The sequence below is a fragment of the Tribolium castaneum genome, chromosome 5 (assembly GCF_031307605.1).
Source record: "Tribolium castaneum strain GA2 chromosome 5, icTriCast1.1, whole genome shotgun sequence".
Classification (NCBI taxonomy): Eukaryota; Metazoa; Arthropoda; class Insecta; order Coleoptera; family Tenebrionidae; genus Tribolium; species Tribolium castaneum.
The window spans coordinates 3163494-3182582 of NC_087398.1; the positions used below are offsets into that span (position 1 = coordinate 3163494).

Here is a 19089-nt window from a genome sequence, read left to right on the forward strand (position 1 = left end):
ACCCAACATTTTTTTTTCAATGAAAAAAATTAATTTTATAAGAAATGAATCTCCTCAAACAGATTCGTATGACTCGGAAGAACATCGGCGTGAGAAATAGCAGCTCACAGACAACCGCTAATTATTGCATGAATTTAGTAAAGTAAATCGTGTTGGGAACCACTTGCAGTTTACCAAGTTTTTTCAATTTTAGGAGTTACGATTACGAAAATTTTCTTAGTACACTTCTATTAAAAGGCAAATCGAGATCATGTGCATTCGCTGTTAGGAGTTTCAACGTTGAGGTTGCTCGTGTGGCTGAGCAAGTCTCAACCAAAGAAACGGGGTTAATGAGGATGCAGTTTTGGGAAGACGCTTTAGAGAAATGCTTTTCGGGGAATTGTGACAAAGTGCCCAGACATCCAGTCGCGATAGAACTATTCAACGTAATTAAAAAGAAATTCAGAAAAGAATTCTCTGTTCGCTTATAAGCGCCAATTTTTACGGCTGTTTTTTAGGCCATAAGCCGGAATAAATTATCTAAACGCCACCTAAAGAACCTCATTCTCTCCCGGAAAGAACATTTTAACTTAAACACCTTTCATAAATTGGAGGATATGGAAACGTACTCAGAACGATCGGTTTCAAGTGTGTATTACTTAATCCTGGAAGGGTGCGATATAAGAAATATTAATGCAGATCACGCAGCTTCTCACTTAGGAAAAGCGCAAGGAATTGTCCAAAATTTACGGTAAATGTCCCACTTATAATTTATTTATTAAATATCATCAGCGTTCTTAATTTTTTAGGTGTATACCACAGTGTAAAAATTTAAACTTTGTGCCACTGCCTCAATCAATTCTAGTCAAAAATAACGTGAGTCAAGAAGAATTGCTTCGGCACAAATCGTCGCAGCCTTTAAGTGACTGTGTTTACGAAGTAGCAACCAGGGCTCATCAGCATTTGATGAAAGCACGAAGTTTACAAGAAAAGGTTCCACCTGAAGGACGGAGCGTTTTGTTGCCAGCGGTGGCGACGTTTGCGTTCTTAAAAAGACTGGAAAATGTGAATTATGACATATTTCATCCACAGTTGAAGGCCAGACCGTGGAATTTGTTGTTCAAAATGTGGTTTAGCAATTTTAAAAATAAATATTAAAAGTGAAACGTTTTTTATTGACCCTTTTATCACATTTTTTGGTTGTTTATTTCAAGTTGCATTTTCACTGCTAATTTTGTGTAAAAATGCAACTGGTATGAGTTATTGTTTGGGATCAGTTGAACTTGTTTGGAAGGGGAAAATAACGAAATAATGTAAAAAAAACTTATTTGGTATTTTTTACAAGTGGGTGTCTATCATTCATGTTTTCTCAATTTATCAAGTTCGTGTGAGTAAATAAACAATAAAACAATTACACAAGAAAACGCTGGTAGTACAAAATGCGCGTCCAAATTTGGTGTCTTGTGTTCACTTTGGGGGTGGCATGGGCCAACCCTTTGATGACAGTTATGCGGAGAAGATTCACTTTTTCGGAGCCGATGCTGCATATATCCAACTGCCTTTACATCCAGACCTCGTACTGTATGACGACTCGCTTTCCTGTTGTCCTGTTTCCAAGACCTCTCCTGTGCGTTCTCCCGAACGCCCACTTCACGGAATTCCTCAGTGAAGAAGCCAAGAACAAGACCTGTCTCGGGGTGAAAAGGATCATCATCGACACGAACACCACTTCGTCCAGCACTGAAATTTTGGACCTTTCTCTCATCGAATTTATGGCGGGGGTTCAAGAAGTCTTCGGCATAACAATGGCCCTGTTCAGATTCCACCCCCCTCCCTTGACCCCAAACGCCGATTCGTGTGTGATAACTCACAACATGAGAAACAAAAACTTCAAGATTTATGACACCTGGACTGGGGAAACAGTGACTGAGCTTCGTATGTACCCACTTTATATCACGGTCAGTGTCCATTCCGACCACAAAATAACTGTCTGTCCGTATGATAACGGTTTGCCTTTACGGTGCAACGGTCACGTTGTGGGGCTGTTGTCGGAGGTGAGTGGAGACTACTGCAGCAAAGTGAGTGTTTTCGATTGTGCGAAGAAATGTCGGGTGTTGAAGCCCGAATCTGAGGTGCAGCTCAGATATACAAATTTGATACATCCAAGTTTCTTTTACCTGATTAACTCCACTGGCAGCAATTGGATAGATGAAATAAATTTTCTTGATGGAGGAGCAACCTCTAAAAATCGTCCGCAGGAACCTGAACCTAAGCCTAACAATACTTCTGATAGTCATCCACCAAAAAATCCTGATGATAAACCATCTCAAACTACTCCTAAAGAATCTAGTAGTGCACCTAATGGCAATCCCACTACAAACAATGATATACCTAAAAGTCCTCAAAAAGAACCTTCTCCTCAAAATACAACTCCTAAAAAATCTGAATCTACTAATACTCCTGATGATGAGGATGATAATAAGAGCACTACCAAGGATGGCGAAGGTAATCCCGACAAGATACATGAGAGAGAAGAAAAGGTAGTAAGGTTGAACTCTACTCAGAACACCCGTTTAAGCCAGCGCGTAAAAGCAAAATCTTAAATTGGATTTATAAGAAAAGTAATAAACAAAATGCTTTTTTTACAATTGTATGTTGTTCCTAAATTCAGTCACTACCTCACAGGTCAGTTTGTATTTCATTTTAAGTATTTGCAACCGAGTTTAAACGGGTTAAAAAGTCGATTCAACTTGTTGTTCTATTAAAAAAACTGTAAGTTACAGTTGCTTGAAAAAAATACGGTGATTTTCTGAGCACCTTAGCAACAATATAAATAAATTTGAAAAAAATTGTTGGTGTCATTTAAAAATAAAATGAAACAAAACTCAATTTATAGCTATTTAATTTTTTCATTAAAAAATGATACTATGTTTTTGATAATTTTTTGTATAGGTCTTGTATGTGACTTACTTGTAATTCTATATTTTTTTCATGCCATTTGAACTCTAGGTTTTTCCATAAAAACATTAAGATTATTACTCTGTTTACCCCGTTATAACTCAGGTACAAATATTTAAATCGAGATAAGAAATGATCTGTGAGGTAATAAGAGAACCTAGGAACATCATCCAATTGTAAATAAATGGTTTTGTCTATTATTTTCCTTAAAAAATGAGTTTCAAATTAGTGCATTCGCATGCCCGCCTGGACGGTGGGCCCAGTACAGTTCAACCTTAACGGCGGTTTAGAACGGCGGTTAATACATGTTTTTACGTTAAAACTGTTAAATATCTTTGTTTCTCTTTTATTTTATTTATTAATAGATTAATAGATGGTAATGTTCGCACACAAAACTACGAATAAATAAAGTTCACAGTTTATGTAATTTGTAGTTTCAATAAATGAGAGCTGTCATGATTAATAACCATTTTACATTTTTGTCAACCTTATTCAAAAAAATAATTGGGTAAAATGCGATAGTTTTATAGTTTTGAAACAGTTATGAGTTTTCTTTACAAGTAGCTACTAAATGTTTTAAAATATAACATCGGAAATACAAAATACAGTCTGCTTTAGATAGTTTAGTTTTGCAAAGTTAGTTTATTTTTCATCTTTATTTCAGGTTTTGCACATCTAAATTATTTTTCGTCCATTACAGTGAGATAACGTCAATCAAAACTTGACTGTTTCATCTCAAAAACTAACAGTCACACAGAATTCGGCATTTTACAAAGTATTAATAGAGAATACTCTATGATTTTTTTACAATTCCTTATAATTAAAATGGATTAATTAATAATTACTATTAAGTAGCTGCAATAATTGAACTCTCTCATATGCCTGCGAGGATCGTCGATTTAAAATTTTAAATAAAAAAAAGTCAAAACAATTTAACCGACTCTCGTCGGCCTCCGAAGTGGAGTTAAAAAATACAGTGCACTTTTGCAGGAGCTATAAAATAAAAATTTCCTTGTGGCCAGTGGTTTGTAAAATTTTATTGTTAAAAATTCTTACAGTGTTTTGTGAATAAATGTTACAGCACATAAATAAAACTTTCACCTCCACACACACACACGCACACAATCTCTTGGTCCACGTCCCGCCAATTTCCTCCTTCACTTTATCCTGGGATAATAATACAGAACCGACGATCCCGGCAGCTGCCAATTGGACGCATGCAACTCAATCAGCTGCAGAAGCGTGCGTCTGACAGCCGGCGCCCCAGCACTGGCCAGAAACCCATCCCTCACACTTGCCAGCAGCTGCTCCAGCTGCTGGGGCAACTCCGTCTCCAGATCCCTCCCGATGGACGTCAGCACAAAGAACAGGCACTCCGTCTCCGCCAGACACTTGATGGGCAAACTGACGCACGCCTGGCAGCACTTGGCCAGCACCGAGAGCAGCACCAGGTCGGGCTGGAGCGCCTCGTACTGCTCCCGGATGTGGTGCCGCTTCAGCTGGCCGCACATCTCCGTCAGGAACCACATGAACGCTGTGAACCTGGTGCCGTCTCCGGCCTTCACCCCCCGCAGGATTTTGTCCCGCTCCTGGTACCACTGCTGGCACATGTTCAGCAGGGATTCCAGGAACGTCTGGTTTTGCTCCTTTTCGATGATGGCCACACACAGCTTGGCCCCAGCTTCGCAAAACCGCATCCCTTCCACCACTTGCTCCATTATCACTTTCACCAGGTCCATCATGACCCGGGAGGAGATCTGGTTGGGGTCCTCCATGGCTAGTTTCAAGTTAGCTTGGTGCTCGCTGGGGAAAATCCCAACATCGATGTCTTCCTTCGCCATTTCTTTGAGTTTCGCGGCCAAATTGTGCGAATCTGAGGCGCCTAGACTTTTGGAACGCTTCAAATTGGCCAGATTGTTGCTTTGCTGGTAGTTATTCCAGTTGGTCTGGACGGGAGTTTGCTTCGGAGCGAAGATACTATGAGCCAGAATTTCGTTCCCGAATTGGTAGTTAACCCTCGGGAGGTTCAAAATGTGCGAGGAGGACGTCGAGTGGAGCAGAGGGAGAGGCAAGGGCGTGGAAATGATGGGGATCAAGGTGGGGTGCCTCAGGATGTTCCCGCTGGATTTCGAATGCTGCAGCTGGATGGCGTCGAAGTTCCCGGCCAGGTTCCCGCTCGACTTCGACGGCTGCAGCTCGTGCGGGCTCATTGTGAACTCCTTCGCGTGCACGTTCAGTTTTCCCCCCGAGTTGGGAATGTCGGTCCGCACGTTCGGCGGCCTGTAGATTTCCATCGTGGGCTTGCCTTTGATGGTGGCCATCGTGTGGCTGCGCCTCTTCTGCGGGTCTTTATTTGGGCGAACGAAGCTGCGTTCGCGGGTCACAATCGGCGAAAACTCCGTCTTTTGGCTGCGTTTTAACTGCGTTCCTTGCGACATTTCGCACACGCACTAAACACTGTAAATAACTTTACAATGTTTGAGTAATGACGACCACGCACTCACCAATTTTGGTAAAGCAAGGTTGGGGCGCACACTTGACGTTGCATGGTTTCGATCGGGGAAATCGGTTGTGCGAGCGCTGATTTTGAGGGCTTTGGGGCTTGAGGAAATTTTATTCGATTGATGCTGCGGACGGGTCGTTTGCCGAGCACGGCGGACGGAAAGCTGGGACTATTTTATATTTAGAATGTGTATTTATATCAGAGATGCATACAACACTGGGATTATAAATAGGTATTAACGAGGATGGAGGAGGTATAAGGTAAAACAGGTTGGTAAAGCCATTTTTGACTTCACGCAAAACTCGACGGAAAACTCGGCAGAATTTAAGTAATGGCTTTCAATTGCGAATTAACAAGTTGTTGCATTTTAATAAGGTGATCTCATGATGACTTAACCAGTGGCGGAGCGTGGAAATGGCGGGGCTATAAGAGGACACACACATTGCTTAAAAGCCGCACCAAAATCATTTTTTGGAGTAATTTTACTTTGTTAAAGTAAACAGTGTTTTTATTTCTGGTGTAAATAAGAGACTATACCTAGAACATTATATGTCGGTAAAAATCCCTACTTGATTGTAAATTATACGAAAAATAGTAATAGCCATCCCAATTATTTAAAAAAAAACGTGTGGTAGGTATAAATTTTATTCGGAAAAATCGTTAAAAGTCTTTGGGGAAAGATTTCTTAGTTCAAACTGCAGACAACTTTCTATGGAAAACGCTTCCTGAAAGGCGCAATCCAAAGATTTTTTTCAGTAAACCGAAACACAAACACCGAAATAAGTTCTTGTCTATTTATAGTGAAAAAAAAATTGTGGGATTCCCCATTTCGGTTTTGGAGTTTGTTAATTTTTGTCCACTTTTTAACACACTCAGAAAAGAGAATGTTTCGCCACCTTGGAGCAAAACCTAACAGATTATCGCTGAAAACTAATTTTCAGATGATTTTTTTTCAGAAAAACTTTCAATATCAGGCTTAGAAAGTTTTCTAAAAACGCGAAATCTTTCGTAAACGGCTAAACTTAGGTATAGGGAAGGTTTATAATAATTATTAATTCTCTCGGAATAACTTGAACCATCCAAAAGCGCAGTAAAAGCAGCTTTGTATTTAAAATAAGTTAGATTTGTAAATAAATAAATAATAAAATAAATAAGTAAATAAATTGATACACTCACTTCTGATATAACCTGTGATAACAGTAATTCCATTAATCCAATTAATCAATTTTTTTACAGGAAAATTCCCTTTACTTCATTTCACAATTTTTTTTTGTTACGAAATTCAAAACCTTTATTCAATGAATGATATTTTTTTTCTATTTAATACAAAATGTGAACGGAAAATTTACTTGAATGGGTAGTGAACAATGAAATAATAAAGGAAACAAATTATACAAGATTTATTTAATTACCTATGTTCAAAGTTTTAAAAAATTCCTTTCTGTGAAATCATATTCCCAACGTCTTCGTTACTGAACTGTTTTACCTTTTTAATGCCTGACCTTTCTAAACATTAGTTTTTGGTGCTTGTTATTTTTCATTAAAAAATAGTTCTCCAGTTTGATTAATTGTGTGTTTAGTGGTCCCAGCAACAATATCGCTGATAAGTTTTCACGGTATAAAACCTGGCGTTGACCAAATAATCGTTATTACCGTTATTAGGTGCGGTAAGAGAATGTTTGATTGCGATAATATGAGTTCTAGTTGCAAGTGCAAGAAAAATGTGTTAGAAAAACAGTAAGTATTACGCCACACAATATACATGTTGTGTAAAAAAAATTCTTAGTTACACTTATGAAGAAATCGAAGCAATTGCCAACTATTTGAAAGACAGGGTGAAAATTACACCACAAATTGGTATTATTTGTGGATCAGGTTTGGGTGAGTACTTTGATAAGATAAATGCAAATCGAAATCAAATTTGAAATAAATTCAAAAAGTCACACCCACAAAAATTGGGATCGAATGACTGATAAGTGATAATATTCAGGTGACAGGAATAATCTGTCAATATTATTATATTGACATTATTCCTTATCAGATATTTTTGTTCACTAGCTGCATTAATTTTTTATAATATATTTGCCTGGAAATCTGAAATAGAATTGTAATTTAGAGCTGATCTACTTAATTCATCGCGAAAATTTCACATTCATGATAGTAAGTCCGTGTGCATAATTATTTATTTATCAATTTGTATATTTAACGTAAACAAGATAACTAACGTTTATCTAACACAAGCACTTATTTACGAGTATCGTAATTGACTCACAAAATAATTATGATTGTTGGAGGCAGGTATTAAAAAAATACAATTGTTTTGATTTTTTATTCTTGTTAAGGTTCTGTGGGTGAACTGTTGACCGACCCCATAAAATTCGAATACACTGACCTCCCCAACTTCCCTAAAAGCACAGTTATCGGCCATGAAGGCCGCCTCATTTTCGGCAAAATCGACGAAATCTCCGTGATTTGCATGCAAGGCCGCTTCCACTACTACGAAGGCAACTCCCTGTCCCGATGTGTGATGCCCGTGCGTTTAATGAAACTCCTCGGAGTTTCCACTCTCATTGTTTCAAACGCCGCTGGAAGCGTCAACCCTGCGTACAAAGCCGGCGACATCATGATCATCAAAGACCACATCAACTTCGTCGGTTTCGCCGGCAACAGCCCCCTCAGGGGGCCCAACGACGACTCCTTCGGCCCCCGATTTGTTGCACTGAACAATGCCTACGACCAGAGCATCATCAAAGACGCCAAAACCCTGGTGGAGAAACTGGGCTTGAAGGGCTTCCATGAAGGTGTCTACGGTTGTGTTGGGGGCCCAAGTTATGAAACGGTGGCCGAAATGAGGGCTTTGAAGGTGCTAGGGTGTGATGCTGTGGGCATGTCCACTGTGCATGAAATTATAACAGCCAGGCATTGCGGGCTTGGATGTTTCGCCTTTAGTCTGATCACCAACGAAGGTGTTATGAGCTACGAAACGGAGGATAAGCCCGATTGTGACGATATTTTGGCCGTGGCGAGCCAAAGAAAGCAAGATTTGAAGATTTTTCTCAAACACTTGGTGCCACACATGCTCAAGAAAAACTAAACATTATTTTTTCGTTGCTACTAATTGTATTGCAGCTTCCACGTCCTTGTCAAATTCCTCGGACTGGAGGAGCTCCAAACTGGGCTTTCCGCTGTCCAATGCTTTCAAAAAGAGGTGTTTCGAAGTCTCCCAATAAAGAATATTTCGTTTAATTGCTTGAACTAGTTCTTTTATTTCTATAAACATCACTGCCAACATCCTGAAAACCAATATTACGACTAACAATTCCCACTAAACTCAACTTTTGTTTACTTGAATGCGGTCAAGCAAACATCTCTCAAAAAATTTACTATCAAATCTGGCATAAAAACCACTTCAATGTCTTTCATTTGTAGAGGATTTGAATAATAATTGACCTCTAAATCGCCCTGTGTGAAAAACTCTTGAAAAAGTTGTATCGCCACGTCTTTGGACACTGTCCAGTCCTAAAACAAACAAGTTTAGAAAAATTTTAAAATAATTTTTCTCACTTTTGTATGATCCGATAAATCAGCACATGTAACTAACAGACTTGTAAAAACATACCGATGTTCTGGATTATTCCTATTATAGCCATTCTTCAAAAAATGTGAAAATATAGATAAAACATTCGTTTGTTACGACTTACCTTTGTCATAATGAATTTTTTCGTGTAGTGTTTAAAGTGAATTGATAAATCCGTAGCTAGTGTTAGGTCTTTCAGTAAATCCAAAAACAGTCTATAATTTTCTCGATTCAGAATATCTACAAAGTTGCAGCCCTAGAAACAAATACCAATAACCCACCAAACCTACACAATAAATTACTAAGAATAAGAAACAAAAATATCTCAGATTTTTTTTTTCAGTTTTTTTATTAGTTTAATATTTAATTTTGAAGACCGTTTTCGATTTGTGATCGTAATTTTAAGATTAACTTATTTGCAAGCCAATAATACTCGTCAATTTTTATTTAGGGTGGAATGCAATTATGGTGGATGCGCCGGGCAAGTCATAATTTAGGCGAAGAAATTAACTTAATTATTTTAACACGTTGTAAGTTAAATCACAATCAGATGAAGAAAAAAATATTAAGTACACCGATACCTCTGAATTGAGAATCCTCAAAATTTGTGAGAGACGATGCCTTTCCATGACCGACCCAGGACTGGAGTACAGCGTGCACAAACCGTCACTTGGCGTTTGCTGAAAGGAACTATTAGCCGCTCTGTAGTCAACATCGTGGCATAGACAAGTCACGAAATAAGCCAGAGCCTCCAGTTGGCTGAAAAATCGCCATAACACATTTCCAAACCCTGAACCTACTCACGTAATATATTTATCTTCAACTAACTGTAAATGTGTCAAGCACAAATACGCAAAATGCGCTGTGGAAAACAGATGCATCCAGTTGTGGAACGGAACTTCCCGGCAACAATTTTTCACAGTCATTGTAAATTTCGCAAACACTTCTCTTTTAATACCAAAGGTTGTAAAAAACCCCAATCGTTCGAACATCTTGAACACGAGACACGTAGTTTCGAGTGAAACTATACTTCGTGGTGAGAACGTTGGGATATTGGTGTATGAGAGGACAAGCTATTTTTTTCATCACTTCGTCCATATTTACGTGTTCGTGGCGGATCATTAAATTGTCAGCTAGTTGATTTCTGATTTTGAAATTTTCAATTTTGGTGAATTTTAGACTCTGGCTGAGGGCGAAGCCACCATGGACACTCAAAATATTGGCGATCTCTTCGTCAAAACGGGTGAAATTTCCTTTTCTTTTGTTATAAAGTTGTACGGCACCTATTATTTTATCCTCGTCTCTAACCGGGAAACATAAAACATTTTGGAGTTTAAACTCGTTGAATTCCATCAAACTCTCATTGAATAACGCACTCTCTTGGTTTCTGTGGCAGTTGATCAGTGTGCCAGTGTTGGCCACGTGGTCTAGCGAAAAAAATCACAAACTTAATTTTTTCAAAAAACTGGAAATACCTGGGATGGCATAATGAAGAGCGAGTTTCACGCAAGGTTTGCTTTTTTTAACCTCCGATGGCGTGTTGTACTTTCTCGAAATTAGGAGAAGATCGTCCAGGTTTGCCAGAAACAGGGAACATTTTCTAGCATTGATTAATTGTCTAGTTTCGTTTGTTATCACCGTAATTAATTCATGAATGTCGTCAATGTGTGAGTAAAATTTCCGAGTTGCGTCAAGTAATGTCTGGTACTGCTTCCTTTGACGTGCTTCTTCTTCAGTTGCGAGAGTATTGAACAAAACTGGTAGACAAAACCTAAATAATTCATTGACTAATTTCGCTATGAAATTGTCCTCTTTTTTACTTTCGACAAAGCATGCAAGCAATGCCGGTTTTATATTTTGAGCCGAACATTGGTAATCTGCAGACGAGATTATTCTAATTGAAAATTAAGCAAGGAACATTTACATGTTTGGTTCTTTAAAATTGGAACCGTGATGATTTTTAGTTTCGTATTATCGAATATTTTCTCGAAGATGGCAACGATTTGGGGGTTTAAGCTGTTGTCGCATTTTAGGATTTCATTTTCACATTGAATTAATTGCGCCATTACGTCTTTTGAGAGAGGGAACCGGAAAGTGTCTTCGAGTTCTTCAGCACCAACTGTTTGAATAAGAGCTTCTTCGGGGACTGGTAACAGGTGGATTAAGAAGGTGGAAGCGCTGTCTGTTTCTTTCATTAACTAAAAAAGTGGGAGCGAACAAAGATATTGGCACTATTTTGTTTAATTCGATTGTTGTAAACGTCTCGAAATGACAAAGTCAAATGATTGAAAACTTACATAAGAATTTATTTTCCTTTCAATAGTTTTGCTGGCATTGTCGTGTAGTTTTTCATAAAGTGTGAGCAGTTTGGAGGGATTTGAAACAGTTAAATTTAGGGAAGGTATGACTTCAATTTCGTGCTTTTGCTTTTCAAATTGTCTGCAGTATGGGGGCGGTGTAAACAAAAGGGGCAGCTTGAGGGTTTCCATTGGTGTCTATTAGTAATATCACTGAAAATTTTGATGAACTGGTTTGACGACACAACACGAGTTTCACAAAAATCAACAAAAATGAATCTGATGTTATGGAAACATGCAAACTAGTCGGAAATAAAATTGCTGGTGTATTTCATGTAATTGTTTATTTAAAAAGAAAATTGTACAGCAACTTACTAAAAATCTTGCGACATAAAATGTTGTTACCAAATGTACCATTAATAAGTCTTAAATCTTAGGTAAAGTGTTAAATACTTGCAGGTATTTACAAAAATGTCAGTATTTTACTATACACGGTATAGACTGAAATCTGACAGTGTTTTTAAGTTTTGTATCTTATAAAGTACTAGTGAATTCAACTATACTTACAAACTAGACAATAACTAAATACTAGAAAAGGTTTCATCATCGACAACATAACGTATAAAAGTACCTACCCTAGAATAATTACTTATAATAAAATAATGCTACCTAAATATTTACATAAGTACAATTACAAATTACTATGCAAAAAGTTGGTTTCTAAAAAACGAAAGGGACAGCTGGTTTTGGGTAAAAATATCCATCACTTTTGGGTGGTAAGTATTGTCGGTCGCTGATTGGTGGTTTGGTCGGGACGAATACTTGCGATGTTCTTGATGGAGTATAGACTTTGACTGGGGGCGGCGTTGTTGGAGGTCTTGGTGGTGGTGGTGGCAGTGAGGGTACTGGCGGTTTTGGCGAAGGCGGGACGTAAACTGGAGGTTTCGGTGGTGGCGGCGTTGGTTTATATACCGGTGGCGGCGGTGGAGGCCTAGATGGCGGAGGCGGTGGTGGTGGCGGCAAATATGTGGGTTTGCTTATTGGTGGTCTTGTTGGGGGTGGAGTATAAACCGGAATTTTGGGAGATGGGGCAGGTGTATAAACTGGGGGTTTTGGTGGTGGCGGTGTTGGTCTGTATACCGGTGACGGCGGTGGAGGCCTAGATGGCGGAGGCGGTGGTGGTGGCGGCAAATATGTGGGTTTGCTTATTGGTGGTCTTGTTGGGGGTGGAGTATAAACCGGAATTTTGGGAGATGGGGCAGGTGTGTATACTGGAGGTCTTGGTGGTGGCGGTGTTGGTCTGTATACCGGTGGCGGTGGTGGCCTAGATGGCGGAGGCGGTGGCGGTGGCGGCAAATATGTGGGTTTGCTTATTGGTGGTCTTGTTGGGGGTGGAGTATAAACCGGAATTTTGGGAGATGGGGCCGGTGTGTATACTGGAGGTCTTGGTGGTGGCGGTGTTGGTCTGTATACCGGTGGCGGCGGTGGTGGTCTAGATGGCGGAGGCGGCGGTGGTGGTGGCAGGTATGTGGGTTTGCTTGTTGGTGGTCTTGTGGGGGGTGGAGTATAAACCGGGAATTTGGGAGATGGGGCCGGTGTGTATACTGGAGGTCTTGGTGGTGGAGGTGGAGGCCTAGTTGGTGGTGGCGGCGGCGGTGGTGGTGGTGGCCGAGTTGGCGGTGGAGGTGGTAAGTATGTTGGTTTGCTTGGTGGCAGTTTTGGTACTGGTGGTGGTGTATATACTGGGGGTTTTGGGGGGGGCGGTGGTGGTGGTCTATAGACTGGTGGTTTAGGTGGTGGCGGCGGTGGAGGTGTATATACTGGAGGTCTTGGAGGTGGTGGTCTAGTTGGCGGAGGAGGTGGTAAATAAGTGGGTTTACTTACTGGAGGTCTTGGGGGTGGTGGGGGTGGCAGTCTAGGTGCAGGTGTACGAGGTGGTGGTGGTGGAGGCGGAGGCGGTCTGTACACGGGAGGTTTTGGTGGAGGTGGTGGTGGTGGTGGTCTGTATACTGGGGGTTTTGGTGATGGAGGTGGTGGTGGCCGAGATGGCGGAGGAGGTGGTGGAGGTGGTAGATAAGTTGGTTTATTTGGTGGTTTTGGAGAAGGTGGAGTATATACTGGAGATTTTGGGGTTGGTGGAGGTGTATATACTGGAGGTCTTGTTGGAGGAGGTGTTGGAGGTCGAGGTGGTGGAGAAGGGGGTGGAGGAGGTCTATAAACAGGTACTTTTGGTGGGCTAGTAGGTTGTGGTTCTATAAATGGCTTAGAAGGACGAGGATATTCATATCCACCTTGAGGCTGTGGTCTAAATGGAGGCTGAGTAGGTTGTGGTCTAAACGGTGGTTGCGTAGGCTGAGGTCTATATGGAGGTTGAGTAGGCTGAGGTCTGAAAGGAGGCTGAGTAGGTTGTGGTCTATATGGAGGTTGGGTAGGCTGAGTCCTTAATGGAGGCTGAGTAGGTTGTGGTCTGTATGGGGGCTGCGTAGGCTGAGGTCTAAAAGGAGGCTGAGTGGGTTGAGGTCTGAAGGGCGGTTGAGTGGGTTGAGGTCTGAATGGAGGTTGAGTAGGTTGAGGTCTAAATGGAGGTTGGGTAGGCTGAGTCCTTAATGGAGGCTGAGTAGGTTGTGGTCTATATGGTGGCTGCGTAGGCTGAGGTCTGTAGGGAGGTTGGGTAGGTTGTGGTCTGTATGGGGGCTGCGTAGGTTGAGGTTTATATGGGGGTTGAGTAGGCTGAGGTCTCAAAGGAGGCTGAGTAGGTTGTGGCCTAAACGGCGGCTGTGTCGGTTGTGGTTTAAACGGCGGCTGGGTAGGTTGCGGTCTAAACGGTGGTTGCGTAGGCTGAGGTCTGTATGGAGGCTGTGTAGGCTGAGTCCTCAACGGTGGTTGTGTAGGCTGGGGTCGGTACGGAGGCTGTGTGGGTTGTGGTTTAAACGGCGGTTGTGTCGGTTGCGGCCGGTAAGGCGGTTGAGTAAATGGTTTCGGAGTAGTACTTATTTCAAAAGGAATCGAAGGACGTGGATAACTGTATCCAGTTTGAACTGGTGGAGACGGTGGTGAAGTGGGTTGAAATTTAAACGGCGGTTGAGTTGAGGGCCGTTGGGTTTGTACTGGCGTGTATGAGATTCGGGACGGTGTTGTAGGTTGTGGTTTATACGCCGGAGTTGTAAAAGTAAAAGGACGTTGCGTAACCGGAGCCCTTGTCGTACTTTTAATTTCTATAGAAGTGGAAGGTCTCGGATAACTATAACCAAATGTCGTTGAGACCGACGGAGATTTGTAAATTGTCGTTGGTCTAAATGTTGTGCTTGGAGATGGTTGCGGCCTAAACGTTGGTTGAGTCGGCCGTATCGTATAAGAGGGTGGCTGAGTTGGAATGGGTTTATAAGTTGGTTGCCTGACAGGTACCGTTACAGAAACGGGTTGGTAGGGACGCTGAGTTGTAGACGGTGCTTTGTAAATTGGTTTTATTGCAATTCCTTCCTCGAATGGGACGGAAGGTTTAGGGTATTGATACCCTTGACGGCGGATTCTTTTTAAAGCAGTCGATACATTTGGTGATTGTTCATATTGAAATTGTGCTGATGTTAGTACCAGAGGTACTAACAAATAGAGAAAGGCCTTCCTCTGTAAGAAAAAAAATTTTTTCTTGTAAATGATTATTAAATTAATATGTACGGGACTAGTCAATGAAACTCCTTTAACCAAAAATGATTCCTTACGTCATTTTTACGATAGCTAACAGACAGGTAGCGGAATCTTGAAATAAACTATAAAATAAATAATGAATACTAATGTTAAAAGGTCACAGACGCGTAAGTAAATGTCAACTACTTTACACATTCGACGTTCTTTCTTATGTAAGATGAAGACTCAAGATATACTAAACTACTAAAGCATTACATCATAATTGTTCGACAATATATTACTGATTGATATATGAGTCGTACAGAATGAGTTAAACAACACCTTGGTCGCAAAAATGTTAATTAGCACCTGCAACAAAATGCCGCTTCTTCGACTACTATCTTGATTAATATTTCATCTATAGAACTTAACACAAACAGCTATAAATTATTCACATAAATGGCTGTTTTAACCGAATTAATTAATTAATTTTTAGTGAAATTAATATAATTTTCTAATTAGAAGTATTAAAAGTTCCACAATGTGCATTGCATTATCCAAAACACCTGTAGATTAGTTTTTAATTATTATCGGTAAACAAAATTGGTAATTAGTAGAACACGTGAAAAAATACTGTGTGATGTGGTAAAGATGTGGTTCAAGGCAAATAAATATTTTGATTGCTTCATCAAATACCTAATCATTGATCAAGTATTGTACAACTAACGCATCTGTGGAATAACAGCGCAGCGTTATTAAGATTTCTTTTATAATTTATTGTTTTATAATTGTAGAGTTATAAAATTGCACTTTAAAACTCTTCGATGCCACCATTTTTAAAAAGAGCTTTCTCAAGGTTTTAAACAGTAAACAACTTATTTCTTTAGTGATTTTGGATCTCATAGCTTTTTTAATTGGTAACATGGTAAAATACCAAATAAAATAAATAATAAATTGAGAAAACGAATACCTAACATTTTTATTACTAACTTATGCCTTGACCATGACAGTGACATTACGTATGCTGAACTCTCCGGATGGTTGTTTTATGCATTATTGAATTGATGTAATTTTATTTAAATCTGAAAAAATATGCTAAAGTTTAAGCTAATCTTGTTAAATTGTTAGCGGAAATGTCATGGTTTTCACTACCTTAGAATTTGTTTGACACCGTATTTGAATAAGGTTACCGTTTGTGCAAAATTTAAAATAATTTGTACACCAAACAAAAAACGATGTACACATCGTTCGATTGAAGGATATCAACGTGAAAGTATTTACTTTTGTTAAAATTAAATGATTGTATTTTCCAACATGTTAGCTGTCAATGAAACTAAATTGGGTTTTACAAAAGAGCTAATATGCATAATATATTAGACAAAAACAAAAGGTCAGAATGTACCATCCAAATATTTTAATAATCCAGGAGATATTTTTATAAAGCAATAATTTATTTCCTTGACATGTCAAGGATTCCCCTCATATCAACGAAAACGCTTTCGAATGGAATTCAACTTAAATGTACAGATGGTACACTTGTTAAAAAAATTTGCATTTTCAAATGTCTACTACTCCATCTATTTTATTTCGATAACTCCAAAATTTAAGGCAAATTATGTGTTACGCCAACTTAATAGCATCTATTAAAAGAAAAGAATCTCGCGAATTTAATGTAAAGACCATATAATTCTTAATTTTTTCGTTGAGGTTGATTCCGGTTTTTAAAAAATCCCGTCGATAAATGTCAAAGTGTAAACCCTGAAGAATCTTCAAAGTACAATTAAAAAATTCCAAACTAACAAGACACTTAAGTATACGTTATGTCTATTTTAATCGAAGTTGTAAATTATACTCCTTTCTTATGCATTCTTGTTTTTAAAAAAAGAACTTTCATTCAATTATTTACTGACGATCGGGTACTTTGCCGATTTACATTCAGCACTTCATTATAAAAACAGCATATTTATGCTAATTTACAAACTTGCAGCATACATTATATTATATTAATTCAATAATTTCTACAATACGTCTAATTAAAATTTTGATTGATCAGACAATGAGTTACTAGTGTCGCTTTGTGTTATACCCATTCAATATTTGTAATAATTGCACTGGAGATAACCTTTGGAGCTTAAATGTTAAAGCAGTTAATATCAATAGGTTATTTTTAAATAATTAATATAACTGACAATTTCAGCAATATATGGCTACAGTTACATAACGTTTTCAAGCTAAGCAAGCACGTTTACAGCAGGGGAAGTGCAAATAACTTATTCTTTTCAGGATGATTAAAATAGTCGCACAATTTAAATATAAATCCTACAATTTTGTTCTCAAGACAAAAAACAGTTTTCCAGTGTCAAACAATTTTTTCCTAAATTTCCATTCGCGATGACATTAATAGGCAATAAAAATTGTCAGTCTTTGGGGACAAAACATTAATCAATCATACAGTAGCAAATAACTAAATGATTACAAGATAATTTGACACCGATGTGATTTCAGTAAATTTGAAGTAAGAGAGAAAGTTTTGTTGTAACAACAATTACGTACATGCGATTAGATAAATTAGAAAAAGACATTTAATTAATTAAGCACACATTGGATTCGCAAGTTAAATTTTTTCGAAAATTAAAAATTGGGCTAATTAAATTTTAACCATACCATGCTGCGATCATGTCTTGCTACATGGAAGGATACTGCACTAAACACTAGACATTAATAATTGTATTTTGTAAAAGGAGGGTTTTTATATTATCTATATGAAGGTAATCAAGTTGCAAAACTATCCTCCTACGTGAAGACACATCTTCAGCGAAATATTGCCACCACTTTCATGTTATCGAACTCACGGAGCTCATCTCATTCATCGGCTCGTGTGATGTGAGGAGACTGCTCCACAGCTACGACAGTGGCGTGAAAATTGACTCCAACTCTTCAAATCATCAAAAAAAAATACTTTAAAGCTTAAATACCTAATAATTTAAAAAAATGTAAATTTATTAGAAATTTACCAAAAAAAAACAAAAAATATAAAGTGTTGCGTTAAAAAAAACTCTCGTCGATTGGCACCCTGTATCAGAATTGCTAATAGAATAGACATTGAAAACTTGCAAAGCTCACTTTCCCCTATTATTGAACTTTGATGATTCAAACTAACTGTTTGTTTGCAATTACTAACAAAAGTATAAATATGAATATCTTTGAGCATGATTAAGGTTAACCTTTTCGTTATTTAGGATGTTTCTATTAAAATTATATTAGAAAAGCAAACTTTTGTAATGAACAGAGACCGAGAGACCAGAAAGGTCATTGTGCAGTCTTTTTTTTCTTACGAAAAACAATGCCCACAATTTTAAGAACGGTTTTAGAAAGGTTCAAAACAAGTGCAAAAAAATTCCTAAGTTTTTTAAAGAAAAAAATAACCAAAAATTAAAAGAATAAATGTCTTATAATTATTTAACAAATGAAATAATACAGATTGAGCCAAAAGTAGCGCACAAAATTAAAATTTGAATCTATTTTTTTTTCAAAAAAAATCTTCGAAGAAATCAAAAGAAAACAAACAGCTTAAAGTTAAGTCATGAATGCTAATTTGTATAATATTTGTAATTGCAAAAACCAAACTCGATTTTTAATTTCTTGGTTTGCAACCAACAATATATATAATTTTAAAAATTAGAATAAGTTATATAACTTGTTTTTTGCCTTGTGAGAAGTTTTGGTTGCATACTTTCAGTTTTAACCAATTTAATTTCAACTCAATTTACAAATCAAACGAAATTTTTGCATTTTTTTTAATTAAAAAAATACCCAAATGAAATTGGCAATTGTAAGCAATAATTTAAACTTAACGCTCATTTTTTCATTCTCAAACAGAACGGTAAAATCATTTACCTACATACACAAAGTGTCCCAAGTATGACCTAAGCTCAAATTTAACTGTGCTAAAAAACGTAAAGTGATTGCAAAAATAAAATTATTCGAATTTTAAAATATTTATCAACAATTTACAAACGAACAGAAATATTCCGAACTTGAACTCCCTAAGGCGTTTTACATAAACAGCGAGACTACACCTTTAAAATCGCGAAAAATGTTGGTTTTTACAAATAAGAAATAAGCACACAAAATAAGGGTTTTTTTAATTT

General features: G+C 38.2%; 5 protein-coding genes and 1 long non-coding RNA gene across 7 annotated transcripts; 2 read left to right on the forward strand and 4 right to left on the reverse strand.

The window, feature by feature from the left end:
* The first annotated feature begins 1 nt into the window (after position 1).
* Positions 2-1145, forward strand: sicily (severe impairment of CI with lengthened youth). The gene is made up of 4 exons (XM_965936.4): positions 2-142; positions 194-425; positions 498-730; positions 789-1145. The coding sequence occupies exons 1-4, from the start codon at positions 45-47 to the stop codon at positions 1135-1137; spliced, it is 912 nt and encodes a 303-aa protein (XP_971029.1). The 5' UTR covers positions 2-44; the 3' UTR covers positions 1138-1145.
* A 2814-nt stretch (positions 1146-3959) lies between these two features.
* LOC659522 (uncharacterized protein) lies at positions 3960-5807 on the reverse strand. Of its 2 annotated transcripts, none has more exons than XM_965821.5 (2): positions 5442-5807; positions 3960-5387 (listed from the first exon to the last, which is right to left on the reverse strand). In XM_965821.5, the coding sequence occupies exon 2, from the start codon at positions 5373-5375 to the stop codon at positions 4095-4097; it is 1281 nt and encodes a 426-aa protein (XP_970914.1). In that variant the 5' UTR covers positions 5376-5387; positions 5442-5807; the 3' UTR covers positions 3960-4094. The 2 variants fall into 2 exon arrangements, with proteins under 2 accessions (XP_970914.1, XP_008194272.1); XM_008196050.3 differs by having other exon boundaries at positions 3960-5394; positions 5442-5806.
* Positions 5808-7017: 1210 nt separating this feature from the next.
* LOC659463 (purine nucleoside phosphorylase) lies at positions 7018-8695 on the forward strand. The gene is made up of 3 exons (XM_965767.5): positions 7018-7177; positions 7227-7321; positions 7783-8695. The coding sequence occupies exons 1-3, from the start codon at positions 7116-7118 to the stop codon at positions 8532-8534; spliced, it is 909 nt and encodes a 302-aa protein (XP_970860.1). The 5' UTR covers positions 7018-7115; the 3' UTR covers positions 8535-8695.
* On the reverse strand, positions 7756-10614 carry LOC659390 (cGMP-dependent 3',5'-cyclic phosphodiesterase). The gene is made up of 8 exons (XM_064356595.1): positions 10545-10614; positions 10107-10444; positions 9822-10009; positions 9599-9776; positions 9142-9273; positions 9005-9091; positions 8787-8959; positions 7756-8733 (listed from the first exon to the last, which is right to left on the reverse strand). Exons 1-8 carry the CDS (start codon positions 10612-10614, stop codon positions 8538-8540), a joined length of 1362 nt encoding a protein of 453 aa, XP_064212665.1. The 3' UTR covers positions 7756-8537.
* A 58-nt stretch (positions 10615-10672) lies between these two features.
* Positions 10673-10998, reverse strand: LOC135266269 (uncharacterized). Its single transcript, XR_010334169.1, has 3 exons — positions 10942-10998; positions 10838-10894; positions 10673-10788 (listed from the first exon to the last, which is right to left on the reverse strand). It is a non-coding gene; the product is annotated as an uncharacterized LOC135266269 (long non-coding RNA).
* A 643-nt stretch (positions 10999-11641) lies between these two features.
* On the reverse strand, positions 11642-17762 carry LOC103313224 (uncharacterized). Its single transcript, XM_008195970.3, has 2 exons — positions 17603-17762; positions 11642-14938 (listed from the first exon to the last, which is right to left on the reverse strand). Exons 1-2 carry the CDS (start codon positions 17603-17605, stop codon positions 12035-12037), a joined length of 2907 nt encoding a protein of 968 aa, XP_008194192.3. The 5' UTR covers positions 17606-17762; the 3' UTR covers positions 11642-12034.
* Between the last annotated feature and the right edge of the window lie 1327 nt (positions 17763-19089).